The 14,827-nt window shown below is 29.5% G+C and overlaps 1 protein-coding gene across 1 annotated transcript; it reads left to right on the forward strand.

The window, feature by feature from the left end:
* Positions 1 to 9,944: 9,944 nt before the first annotated feature.
* On the forward strand, positions 9,945 to 11,402 carry LOC106409826 (transmembrane emp24 domain-containing protein p24delta8). Its single transcript, XM_013850381.3, has 4 exons — positions 9,945 to 10,491; positions 10,581 to 10,790; positions 10,926 to 11,002; positions 11,112 to 11,402. The coding sequence occupies exons 1-4, from the start codon at positions 10,279 to 10,281 to the stop codon at positions 11,254 to 11,256; spliced, it is 645 nt and encodes a 214-aa protein (XP_013705835.1). The 5' UTR covers positions 9,945 to 10,278; the 3' UTR covers positions 11,257 to 11,402.
* The last annotated feature ends 3,425 nt before the right edge of the window (positions 11,403 to 14,827 follow it).

Genomic DNA, 14,827 nt, shown 5'->3' on the forward strand with positions numbered 1-14,827 from the left:
AATTTTGTAGTAAAAATCTTATTTGAAAAATTTCTTAAAATACACAAAGTTGGATAAGATTATTTTATTTTATTTGAAATAGAAATGAATATTTCTTTCTGACAAAATCTTTTTAAGATCTTTATAAAATGTAATTTCGAAAATTAATTAATTTAATTTTTTATTATCATTAAAATGTAATTAAAATATTTTATATGATTATAATTTTCGTTCATAAAACAAAAATAAATTTAATTTGAAATTCTAATTATATTTTATGATAGTTAAAATTTAAATTAAATAATTTCTGAAATAAAGTTTAAAATGATTCTGAAAAGATTTTCTTAGATTTTTCTTAAACAATATTTATTTTTATTTTTAATAAACGATAAAGATATTAAAAGATATGATGTTTAAATTATGTAAAATTTGATAAACATTCTAGAGTAATGATCCATTTCAAAATATCACATATGAAAAAAGTCATGACTTCTGTTTTAATAGTATAAATATAACATATAACCGAATTACTTAATTTAAACCAACATCACATTAAGCCATCATTCGGTAGTCTACAGATAAAAGAATTATACAAAATTCAAATTCTCCGGTTTAGCTTCATTTCCATAAATTGGTTTAATTTAGTCTTATCTATCTATCTATCTATTACAATAAAAGAGACTTACCTCTCTTCAGAGGCCACCATGTCATCAGGAGGGAGAAAGAGTTTTTGGACACCTGGCACAGAGCCAAACCAGCCCGCATTCGAATTGATTCCGTGTAATCCGGTTTATCTCATGCCTCTATCCTAAACTGGGCTATTATTACAACTTTTGCTTGGGCCTCTGAGAACGTTATGACAAGCCCACTATAATTTTAAGTTTATTCTTCTTCTTCTTGGTTGCGATAGCCGACAAAAAATTTCCAAAACTAAAGAACCTTTCCTATCTCTCACGTAATGTCTCAATCTTTCATTAATTTGTTCTTAACTCTGAGTTTTTGTATGATTAGCCCACTCAACCCACTGGAAAGCATTCAGTCGACCTCTTTAATCTAACTTTAAGATGATATTGTTTATTTCTCTTCGTGACCTTTGCGATATCTACATTTCTTCCACTCACTTCATCGACATCATAGTTCCTCTTTGACCCCCCCCCCCCCCCCCCCCCCCCATTCTCTCAATAGAAAGCCAGATGCAAGTGAGAAAACTTGGCTTCAAACGATCTAAAGTAAATAGAAAACCATATTCGCTTTGTTTCAATTTTGTATTACCTTTCCTACCAATGAATTTATGCTAATTGAATATGTTAATTAGCTTTTGAACACTCCATGTTTCAGCTTTATTTTGCTTAAACTCTTTGTTTTACTGATCAACTCGAGTTTTAGCTGTGAGTTGTATTGGTTCGCAGATGTTTTCTTCTAATGATAAAAAAAGTTGATTTTGGAGGCGTGTAACATGTGAGTCAACCGTAGCAATGAGTAGAGATGAGCCTCAAATGCTCTTGCTCGTTTTATATAATCTGTTTCTATATATGCTGAAGAAATATTTTTTTAAAAATAGTTACCTTTCTCCTGTCTATAAAAGCATTGTATTCTTATGGGTTTGGAAGGCTGATAATCACACACTCCATGAATTCTGAAGGTATTCTTATGGATGTGCAGTTCCTTCGACGAGACGAGCAAAGATTACGGCGAAGAAAATCACGGCTGGTCTTATCTTTTCAAGCCCTATGGACGCAACACTACGGCAGAGACGTTCAGACCGAGGTTAGCTCTTGAGCTTGGAACGTAATTTCTATAGTCTTGAGCCGGGAGTTTTGTTTTTATAACCAGCTCCAGTTATGGTAATTGTGAAAGTGCATTGCTTTAGTGTTGTTTTCTGCTGTCTACATGCCTTACTTACAACATCTTACATAATCTTTGTTTCAAAGACAATGATGCACGTGGTGAAGATCTTGAGGCTGCTGGTCGCAGTCTCTACCTTTAGGATTGCTCTTTTGTTGGCTGCAGTTGGTAAGTAAACGAGCCTGCTGATTTGTCCTTTTTTTTTTTGCTACTTATTGTTCTCAAACAGCTAATATTGTTTAGATGTAACCATGTTGTGGTTTGCACCAGATAGCGATATGATTTGTAGTGTCTATTAATGGTTGGAATCGGAATAATACAGTTTCCTACCTGCTCTCAAGAAGCAATTCTCTTGCAGTATGTACTTCACTACTCTCTTTCTTTCTTATGTTGATAATTTTGAATTATTTTACTAATATGTTTTAGTTGTATTGAAGGTTTTTGCAGAATATTCGATCTTTCCATGTCTGTACCATCCATGTAAATATACTTTTTTGGATTGAAAAACCAAGTTCTTTATTAGAATCATCTTTGAATTATAATTTAAATGCAGTTTATGATTGGTCGTGTTTTGTATTCTAATTCTTGAGTTATTTTTGCAAGAGCTTCAACTCTGCTTTCTCATATATGATCAACATTATCAAAGTATTATATACGTCATTGCTTCGCACTTGCATTCTCAGTTTGTTCCCTCTGATTTTATTTTCTGATATTTTTTTTCATATGATTTTTAAGAGAATCAAATTTGGTTTGGGACCAGATGGGAAGCTAAACTTTCCTTCTCATCAACACGGGACACATGCTTTCCGCTCTTAGACAGTACGCTATATCCACAGGAAACCCTCTTTGGGGACTTGGTGACCCGAACAAGGCCCCTGCCTACGATCAACAGCCTCATTCCACTTCTTTCTTCTCAGACAAAAGGTCCTGGGAGATTCAGTATGGCGATTTTTTCCTTGAGTTGGTTTTCGTCTATTCTCACCTCCTATGCAAACCAAGTCCTCTTTGTTGCTTCCTCATTTAGCGGAAGTGGGGTGTCTCTGTGTGGGAAGTTGCCTCTCTTACACCAATGGCACAAGCTAAGACCTCACCCTTCTGAGTTATACAGTTCTAATGGTCATGGAAGGTACGAGGCAATCACAGAGATCTTTGCAAATCAGTAAAAAATCTCATTTGAAAAATCTTCATTATCAAGTTAGGGTTTAGGATTGATTTAGAAGGCAAAAATTGGGGCTTACGATGATCCATGTAATGTTTACCATGAACATCATCATAACCTACACTTATCATCATCCATAAGGAGATTGAAGCTAAACATTAACTTGGTCAAAGAGCTTTCTATAGTTTTGATACTGGTTCGCATTATTTCTTTAAAGCATTCTACCCACATATTTGCATATTCAACTGCAGCTGCAATCAAATGATTGCATGCTTGCCCCTTCAATTCACAGTATTCACAAACACTTCCTTGAACAAGTTATTATGCATAGAACTTTGTGAAACCGTGTACCAATTTAAATATATATAGATCCATTTAAAAGTGTCTAATACCTTTAAACAAAGTCTGCTTAATGAACGAATGTCTAATAACAATGTTGAAGGAGTAATCTCTACGGTCTATAGATATTTACTTTCCATGTCCATCAAATATTAAATTCTTATACATGGAGTCTGTCACTATCAAAATTCAATAGGTGTACAGTAGAACTTCTATAAATTAATACTCGATAAATTAATAATCTCTATAAATTATTAAATTTTGTTGGTCCCAACTTGGGCTAGTTCAAAATTTGACACAAATCGATAAAATAATAAGATAATATTTTTTTTAGAAAATTATATATAAATATATGGTCACATTAAAATAATAAATTAATAATTTATATGTATACATAACTTATATAAATAAGCACCTATTATTATATTTTTTTGTTTTATATTCAAAGTGAAATTATCTTTATATTTTCTTAATACTTCATATATTTTTGATGAGATTTAGTAATATTCCTTGTTCGGAAACTCGATAGGCGTTACGCGTGCACTCGGGTTGGGCCTAGCGCGCAATGAGAAAAGCAGAGATTAATCTAAGATTAATCGGTGATTAATTTTGGATATATTTAGTAACGTATATGAAAACGGAAAGATTGCGTGTAGTCTGGTGGGTGCTTTTTTGAGTCATTCGCATCAGGTCCTGAGTTCGAAGCCTGACATCTTCATTTTTGCTATTTTTTTTTGGAGTGGCAATATGGTAATATTCTCATCATCTTCCTTTGTCCCAAATATTAAGGGTTAGCTGTTTTTGCAATATTTAGCAGCCGCAATAAAAAGTTTCGTTAAATCCTTTAATTTATTGTTTTTTAATTGTTGTTTACACCTTGAAGCTATAGATCTACACTATATTGAAGGATTCTGGACTTCAAAATATCCAAAAAATTCAAGTTTTGGAATAGTTCCGTACAATCAACCGAATTTAGCATAATCGCCACGGTATCTTCCCGTGCAGCGTATAACCGTCGCGTTTCCAGCCGCGTTAATCGCGTTTTCGAACAAGGGTAGTATTATATCTAAAACCGCATTGAAGCTCTATGCAATATATATTATACACAACAAATAATATAATAAAACTAATATAAATGTCAAATTTCAAAAAAATAACAATTAATGTCTATACACTAAAATCAAATATTTTTTATTATCTTAGAATAAATATATTTTAAAATAAAAATATAAATAAAGAAAGTTTTGTAAATTAATATCTCTATAAATTAATAGAATTTCAAAGTCCCAACATTATTAATTTATAGAGGTTTTACTGTATATTGAAAATATAGAAACATTATGGCAAATATGGAAGAATTCAAATGCAAAAACTAGAAAACCATTAAGTCAAAACAAATGCAATTATTAAATATTAAAATTAAGTATGAATCTCTTAATAATTGTTTTTTAAAATTTGTTTGTTAGCTATTCTATATTTTTCATTTTCTATAATTTAGCTCACATATATTGACAGAATACTTAATACCCATAAAATTTATATAATTGTTAATTAGTTTTGTACAATAATTTGACATCAATTTGATGCTAACGTACAATAATTCAGTAAAAATACATAATAAATTTAAAACAAATTAATTGCAATAAAAAAACTGTTGACATAAAAAATAAGAAAAATATTTAAAATATTGTTTCTCAGGTTTTATCAAATCCATAGAAAGAGTGATTTGCAGCCAAAGCTTAGAAAAATAATAAAAAGAAAAAGAAAACAATAATCAAATATTATTACATCATCAGAACATTTTTTTTGAAAAACAATTTTTTGGAAAATAAAATAACAAACTACTACAAATAAAAATGATAATTTTGTGACAATCTATAACTTGAGCTGTGACAACTAATAATTTAGACAAAATACATAATATAATAAACAGAAAAATCAATAAAAACCCAAAGAAGAGAAATTCATTATAATATTGCTTTACATGTTTTATAAAATCCAGATCAATAAAAATAAAAATTGAATCACACGAAAAATTTATTTGGTCAGCAAAACCAAATTAAGGAAATTAATAAGATAAAAGATGGATAACCGTATTCAAAGATTAATATATATTAAAATATACAATATAAAATAATAAATTTAAAAATAAAATATAATGCAAAGCATATAAATTTTAAGAATAAAAATATAAAATTCATAAGAACAAAAAGTAAGAAATGACCATCAAACCATTGACCATCCATCCATTTACTTTTCTAACGATTTTATGACAAAATGTTTATCAGCTGGAAACTTAGAAATTCTTCATGTAAAAAGCATCCAAGAATATTTTGATAAAAAACAACTCTGACATCGGCTTCCATCATCTACAAACATCAGTAGACGGTTGAACGTAGGTGCAGTTTATGTATAAAGTATAATAATGCTTTGCAAAAGTGAAAAAAATACAAGAGAAACTTACATTGATAAAATTGGTTGGAGGCAAGACTATAAGGCAATCACTGATAATGATAGTCAATGGCATTAATAAAATATTTCATGGAATATTAGTTAAAAAACTTAAGTGTTACTTTATCACTTTACAAGCAACTAAGGTTACAATACTTTATCCAAACAACATCAACAAAAGATACATGAAATGTTATTTCTATAAAGAAATGATTAAATTCATCTATTTCAATTGATACGTGGCGAATCACTTTTTATTGCTTAACATTTGAACATTAGATCCCAATTACTTCTATGTACTTCAACAATAATAATTATTTGTTGATTTATGCTGGCAACAAATATAAAAATATTTTTATTCTGTTACGATTACGTTTTTGTCTAACTTTCTTTTCTCAAACATATATACTACATTAAATAAACGTTTATACAATAGATTAAAAACTCAATAGTTTAACTGAAAATCAAACAAATATTTATCAAGGAAAATTTATACGATTCCAAAAAACAAATTCCACCATACTATTACGATTCAATTCCAAAAACACCAATAACAAACACGTCACATACTTTTCAACAAGACAAAAAAAAAACAAAAAACAAATGTGTATATCTCAACGGCAAACAATCTACGCGTAGCAAATACATGCATTTGCACGTTTTTCCTTTTGAAACACTAACTTTATTTTAGGTTTTAAGTTTAACTATGTTTAATTTGGTGCAACTATCAGCTATTTATTCTATTTTTATTGAATCGATCAATGAAAAACACTTATATTCCTGTCACTAACCACTATCAAATGAATCAAAAAACAATTTTGAACTCATTAGAGAATAAAACATATGTACCGAAATACCACTAATTTATATATATTTATTACTATCTCACACATACAAATAAACCATTCGACCAATACTTTTGGTTTTCTTTTCTTTTTTCTTAAAGGATTTAACTTTTGGTTTTCTTTAGCACAAACATATGGTTTGAGCCACCTATAAACCACAACCAAATTTTGACGTTTCTTAAAGATAATGGTTTACTTTCTTACACACAGATTTAAACAATCCGACGAATACCTTTTAGTTTCATATAGCATAAACATATGGTTTAAGTTACCTATAAACCACAACCAAATTTTATAGGTTTTTTTTATCTTGCCTATATCACTTTATGTTAATAGTTGGCAACATTCACATCATTAGCTAGCTAGGATTAAACATCTAATTCACTACCTAGAAGTTTATGAAATTTGATATATACATTAACATCGTTAGCTATAACATTCCCATCTATTTATTGTTTAGCTTACAAACTGGAAACTACCAATCGTTATTTAAAAAATGCCAAACTGAAATCTTAGAGATCATGTTAAATATAAATTTGCAATTGTTATTTAAATTTCGAAAATACATATTCTCAAAAGGATATCAAACAAATCTTTGATCATTGTTATGTATAATTAACTATAAATCAGTAAAATAGTTCTCGAAAAATATTGAACAAATATTTTAAATTTTTTTAAAAAAATAAACGATATAGTAAATTGAGAAAAAATTATATATTCTCAAATTTGTTTAAATTTTAAACTATCAGCTTCCATTGATACCAAATATTTGATATTAGTAAAAATATCAAAGAGAATATATTACAATATTTTGAATTTACGCTATATATCACGTTTGGAATGAATATTCGGTATTTGGTAATTTTGATAATATCTTTTTATATATATTTGAAATCATTAAATAATCTTAGCTATATTATATATAGTAGACACACGGATTTTATGTAGAGAATTTGTTATGAGATATCTGCAAGTCCTTTCGCATATATAATATTGATAATGAATTTACCAAGTTTGTTGAACAAACCATAATATAAGATCTTACCACAATTCACATACATCCGAATATTCTTAAGCATATGCAAATATTTAATTTGTTTTCATAATTCTAAAAAACAATTTGGTAATAGGTTATGAAACACGTTCATAAAACACGTTCATAAAACACGTTCTTAAAATTATCAAACACAAGAACACACTTTGCTTCTTCTTCTCATTTTAATGTTTCTAAGATTAAAACCGTATAGTTTCAGTCGTTTTAGACTCAATTTGCTGGAGTGAGATTAATTCTGCTACGGACATATGCAGAAGAAGCTTAAAAAGATTAAAAATGAATAGGTTATGAGAAACTATATTATGAAGTCTGAGAAGTTTTTGATTGGTTGGGTTTTTTATATATCAATTTCTAGGGTTTTGAATAATTTAGTTTTATGTTGAATCATTTGGATACTTAATGTTTATTTTATTTACGTTGCTATAATCTATAAAATGGTGTTAACATTACTTTGCTATAACAGGAAGCAAAATAATGATATATAACTTAGCTTCACATAGGGTCATGTACAAAAATTAAAAAAAAAATTAAATATTAAATATTCAATAGTAATATGCTGGAGATTGTATAATTTTGATGGCTTTGTGAATTTTACGAAAACACATTTATGTTTTTGAATTTGAAGTGTGAACTTACTTTGTGGTTTCAAATATTAAAATTTTATTCTCTAGATAAATCCATATTTAACAAAATATAAAAATGTAATACTTACACATTTTATATGTAATCTAAGAAAATACACTTCCTAATAATGATATCACAAAAACAAATTAAGTTTACTGTTATGTACTTAATACATAACAAACATCGTATACTCTTTAATATAAATATAAACTTATTACTATAACTAAAAAACAATCTGCCCAAGCTTACTATTAATGAATTATAGCTGCAAAATTAGATGAACCAAATCAAAATATAAAAAACTCAAACTAAACCTAAATTCATAACTGAACTATTACTCTTCATAAATCGAAAATCGAAATCCACAACTGAATCGGAAGAAAACCTAAAACCAAAAAAATACAATTTGAACACGAAACAAAATTTATAAAATATCATCAAATAATAAACTTAAATAGGCCTTAGAGTAACTTTAGAAAGGCTTTCATTGGAAAGTTGTTACTCCCTCTGTTTTACAATGTAAGTAGTTTAGATTAAAAACACTAATATTAAGAAAGTTGGTACTTTAAGAAAAATAATATTTAACTAGATTAAGACCCGCGCCTTGCGCGGGATAAACATTATATATAAAAATTATGTAATGTATTAAAAGTCAGCAACTATTAAATATATAATTAATTTGGTGCGAACATATAAATCAATTTTATTAATCTAAAAATATATTTTTTAATATTTGATAAAATATATAATTAAATTTAAATGATACTAACATACATAGTACATTTTAGTATATTTTTAATATTAATGTCTATTAAATGATGATTCCTACTCATATAGTTTTTTTGATCATTTGTATCTTTTATAGAAAAAAAATATAAATTACTGATTACAAAATTTTCATTGTGGGATTAATAGTTTTAATAGTTTATAATTTTTTAAAAAATAAGTTGTCAATGTTTGTTCAAAACTTTTACCAAAAAATTGTTCAAAATAAATTTTGAAACTATAAGATTTATGTAATTTATATGGTTTATAGTTTAATTTAAAACGATATATATATATATATATATATATATATATATATATATATATATATATATATATATATATTAATCTTAATAATTAATTAAATTATAATTTTTACTTATATAATTTTGTAATCATTTGAATGTGAGACTTTTAACAGTTTTAGTAATTTATAGTCGTTTTTAAAAATTCAAAATATAACATATACAGAAAAATCTAAATTTTTTATTATATGGTTATTGTGGTTGTTTAATTTATTTAATAGTTTAATATTAAACAAATATGATAGAAGATACAATAATTTTTATCAAATCTTTATTATTCAAAATCATTAATTGCCATATATACTTTAGCCACATTAGGCAATTCCGTAAATTCTATTTAAAGAAATAATAAAGTACATTAATAATGAATTTATTGTTAGTTTAATAAAAAGTTTATTATGTAATTAGATGGACCAACATATTTCTCTAATGATTCTAAGAATCATCCTAGTGATGACACGTGGCTACAAAAAGAAGTTGTAATGTTTCTTAAATAATATATAAGAGATTAATTAATTCTACCAATTATAAAAAAATTGATATTATTTGATTGGTTACATTATATCTAATAAATTTAAAAGTTATCTAGATATTTGAAAATTATTTACATTTTGAAACTAAAGAAGTTTTCTTAAACTAGTTACAATAAGAAAAGGAGGTAGGATATATTAGCTTCACTAATGCATAAAGCCCATAATATATCTACTGGCGGCAAAAATAGGAAAGAAATCAAGTGATAATGTATAAGAATCTTTTCACAAGTTTAAACAAATTAAACGTTTACACGTAAATGTTTGACTCTCTTTTGATCCTGCTAAATTTTACCAAAACAGCCAAAAACCTTTGAATACTGCTAAGATTTTTTTCTAATTATTATTTATCTCTATCTCTCTCTTTTGCTCTGGTGCCGCCATGGATCTTCTTTGTTGGAGCTCGGTTTGTCTTTTGATCCTTACGTTTTTATCACCTAAAACACTATCAATGAGGTATGAAGTTCATTCTGGGCAGATGAAATGCATCTCGGAGGATATTCACGCAAAATCCATGACCGTTGGCAAATACTTCATCGTAAACCCTAACGATGAACACCATCCTCTCCCTGATTCTCACAAAATCATCGTCCAGGTAGTACACACCCGAAAATTATCACATCTAGTTTGGTTTCAAACTTGTCGATCTCAATACTTTTCATCTTGCTTGTGATCTATTTGTAGGTGATGTCGCCACAAGGGACGATGCTGCACGAAGCCGATAATACGGAGTCTGGCCAGTTCTCGTTTACTGCATCTGAGACCGGTAGTTACTTAGCGTGCATCACCGCCGTCGATCATAAGCCGGAGACAACATTGACCATTGATTTCGATTGGAGGTCTGGTGTTCACTCCCAAGACTGGTCGAAAGTGGTGAAGAAGAGCCAAGTCGAAGTAAGTGTTTTAGGGTTTGTTTTACTGTACATATGGTTTAGGTTTTGACGATTTGCAAGTGTACTTGTGTGTTTAGGGTTTTTTTTTCTAACCTGCTTGTGGTTGTTGTTGTGGTCTTGATGTTGTTAATGGCAGATGATGGAGTCCTCGGTTAAGAGCTTATTAGACACTATGGTTTCCATCCACGAGGAGATGTATTATCTTCACGAAAGGTTGAACATATATACCTTTTTGCTTAAGTTTATTTGTTGGTTTGAAGATAGATGATGAGATGATATAAATACTTAAATATTATATCTTATGGTTTGGTGGCATGATCAGGGGAGAAGAAATGCATGAACTGAATAGATCCACAAACTCGAAGATGGCGTGGTTGAGTTTCTTATCGCTCGGGGTTTGTTTATCGGTGGCTGGTTTTCAGTTTTGGCACTTGAAATCTTTCTTCGAGAAAAAGAAACTCATTTGACTAGTACGTACGCATTCTGTGTTAAGACTAAGTACCATTATAAAGAAGCTATAACTTTTGAAGTGTCGAGCATACAGCTGAAAACATTTGATGATAATGCTGAAACAATCATACATGGAGAATGCAATTCTCAAGCTTTTTCCTTTTTCCCTCAAAACGATTTTCTTCTTAATGGAGTTTATAATATTTTTTTTTCTTTGCTTTCTCATCCATGCCTTATTCTCGACTTACAAGTTACAACAACAAAACACTCAACCTTGTTTGGGCCTCAATCAACCTAATGACACAATACACTTCTTAACGCCAAAGCACGATTAGCGTGTGGGCTTTATTCAAGTCCTATAACGTTTTCACGACATATCTGTTATTTGACTTATTCTTTTGTCATTGATTTGTTTCTCCTTTTATTTTCCTTTCCACTAGAAGATCATATATATCCCTATTCCCTAGGCATTCGGTTCTGGTCGATTTTATGGATCTAGAGGTTTTGGATCGGTTTAGGCGACAAAGTTGGAAAACAACTAATATCCAAAGTAATTTTGGATTTTACTTGGTGCTAGTTTTGGTTAATTCAGTTTAAATAATCAGAAAATTTGAGTTTTTTTTTGGATTAAATTTCTGATTGTTCGGGTTTTTGTATAAGTATTTGGATAATTTTAAATATTTAGGATAAAAATTACTCTGTTAATTTAGTTTTTTGGTAATTGATTTATAAATAATATTTCTAAATTATTTGATTATTTTAAAACTAAATATAGAAATTTAGTTTGGTTGTTGTTCGTTCTACATATTGGTTTTTGATTCTGTTTCAATTTTTGGTTCAGAAGATATATGATCTGCTCCGGTAATTAATAGAATATAAATCCAAACCAAACCTCATTTTTGGTTCGGTTCTTCAATTTTAGATAAATGTGCCTAGGCCTAATCAAATTTATCGTTCATCCAACGATTACACATGATTTGAAACCAAAGCTAGCGATTTATACACATAACTCCTATAGTCAAAGCCACCAGGCAAAGAAATAAGTTTTTGGAACCAAAAGCCTGCAGATAAAAGAGACATCCCCGGAAACTAACTGATACACAATAGATTTCACTTGTCTCTCCTTTTTCCAAAACCAATATTGATGGATTGTAAGGAAATTGGCATGAGAAAAAAATTCAGCAAGATAAAAGTTCAATAATATTATTTTTGTTATGAAATATTACGTGGATGTCCATTAGGTCCATAGGCTCATGTTCTAGAGGATTCTGAAACTCTAATGTTGTATCACTATATATTGTATCCTAATCTATAGAATAATAAGATTAACTGATTTTCTCTTTCTCTATTCACAACATGTTATCAGCACGAGACTCTAACTCTTAGAAAAAAAAAAATCTCATAGCTTATCGACGTCGTCTTCGTAACTACCGAGCAAAACAAAACGTAGCCGTCGAGTAAAATCCAAAACCCTAACCTACCCTACGACGTTTCTTTCGTAACTTATCCCCAATCACCAAGCCATGCTATCGAGAGATAAGTACCCTCATGCTTAATGTTTTATAATTGAATGGCTAATGATTTATTAGTTTATAAAATCGTTCGGTATACTATCAACTATGAAAATATCTGTCTTTTTAACGGTAGATCTATCTTCTTTGTTCTTTGTCAATTAAGTATTCATGCTTATATTTATTGTGTTAAGCTTTATTTTTAACGTGACATAAATGAATCAGTAAGCTATTGACTTTGACGTGTATTTGCTGGAATTTTATAATTATGAAAACAAAGCATAGTCATGATTCATGAATCTCGTAATTAATATATTTTATGATTTTATGATTTGTGGATTTATTGATGTATTGTCATGATCTCAATTGCTCTAATATTTCATTATTGATTTGATTCATATGTTTTTGTATCTATTGATTATTGTTCTATAATTTTAACATGCATGTGTTAGTGACATATGTTCAATGTTTCAAATTTATATCGATACTCTTACTTATTGATCATGTATATGATTTCTGATTTTAGATATCTGATTCACTGTTTGATGGTTAGCTTATTCCTAGATACGATTTATTTTTAAGTTCGTGGATTTAGAGTTATCAATAAATAAATAAAACAATAGCTCGTATAGATTCAGTGCTTGATGAAAATTATTCGGCTAACTCAAAGTTTTAGTGAAAGTATCACGTTAGTCTTCCCTTTTTGAACAATGCTTTGATGATTGTTACATGGATTTAGAACTGATTTCTGATGCTTATAAAGAAAACAAAATAATCAACTATTCTCCGTGATAGTATTTAACTTCACTTTGTTCATATAATTTTACTATATTGATTTTGCATAACTAATAATGAAATAGCCATATATATAGGAGCAAATTTTCAGTATTTCAGGATTATTTTATATAAAAGGAAAGATATAATCATCTGAAAAAAAAAATAGAATGCACTACAAGAAAACAGCGGTATTCTGACGGACATTCCGACGGAAAATGAAATCCTCGGAATATCCTCGGAATATCCCAAGGAATTTCCGAGGAAACACAAAATTTGGTTTCCTCAGAATTTCCTCGGAATATACCGACGGAATTCCGAGGAAATATAAATCCGTCGGAATACGGAATTCCGAGGAAATATAAATCCGTCGGAATATACCGACGGAATTCCGAGGAAATATAAATCCGTCGGAATATTCTTATGGAATACCGAGGAAACATGTATTCCTCGGAAAAAACCGATGAATTCCGAGGATATATTATAGCCGTTAGAGAGCCGTTGGGGGATTTTTAAAATTCCGACGGAATTTCGACGAACTAGCCGTTGGCGTTGGAATTCCGTTGGAATTTCCTCGGTCTGTCGGCAGGATTTCAACTATAAATACAAGCCCCCTCTTCCTCTTCATTCACTTCATATCTTCATCCTTCCTCTTACTCTCTTTACACACGAATTTGATTCATAAAAAACATGTCTTCTTCAAATTATTTTCGTTCTTGGATCGATCGACCTCATTTGGATCCGAACACGAGATTGCTTACGGAAGAATACCAACGAGGTATAACCGAATTCATAGGGTTAGTTCACCGACAACCGGAAGCAAAAACATGTATGTTAAGATGTCTTTGCTCTAATTGTAAAAATAGAATTAAAGAGTGGGATGTTTGGACTCATCTATATTTGAGTGGGTTTACACAAAGTTACAAAATTTAGTATCATCATGGGGAAACTGATTATGAACATGGTAGTACTAGCGAACCTCAGCCAGCGGTTATATTAGAAGAACCAATTAGAACGGATGTAGATTATGGTGTAGGTACTGAGCAGATGGTAAATGATCATTTTAGAGTGGGAGATTTACCCAATGCACAAGCTAGGAGATTTTATGATATGTTGGATGCTGGAAAGCAACCATTGTACGAAGGTTGCAGAGATGGTCATTCAGCTTTATCATCTGCTACAAGATTGATGGGCATTAAAACAGATTATAATTTGGCTGAAGACTGTGTGGATGCGATTGCTGATTTTGTAAAAGGTGTTCTACCCAAGGATAATGTAGCTCATGGTTCATACTACGAGGTTC

This window comes from Brassica napus, chromosome C7 (genome assembly GCF_020379485.1).
Source record: "Brassica napus cultivar Da-Ae chromosome C7, Da-Ae, whole genome shotgun sequence".
NCBI classification, from domain to species: Eukaryota; Viridiplantae; Streptophyta; class Magnoliopsida; order Brassicales; family Brassicaceae; genus Brassica; species Brassica napus.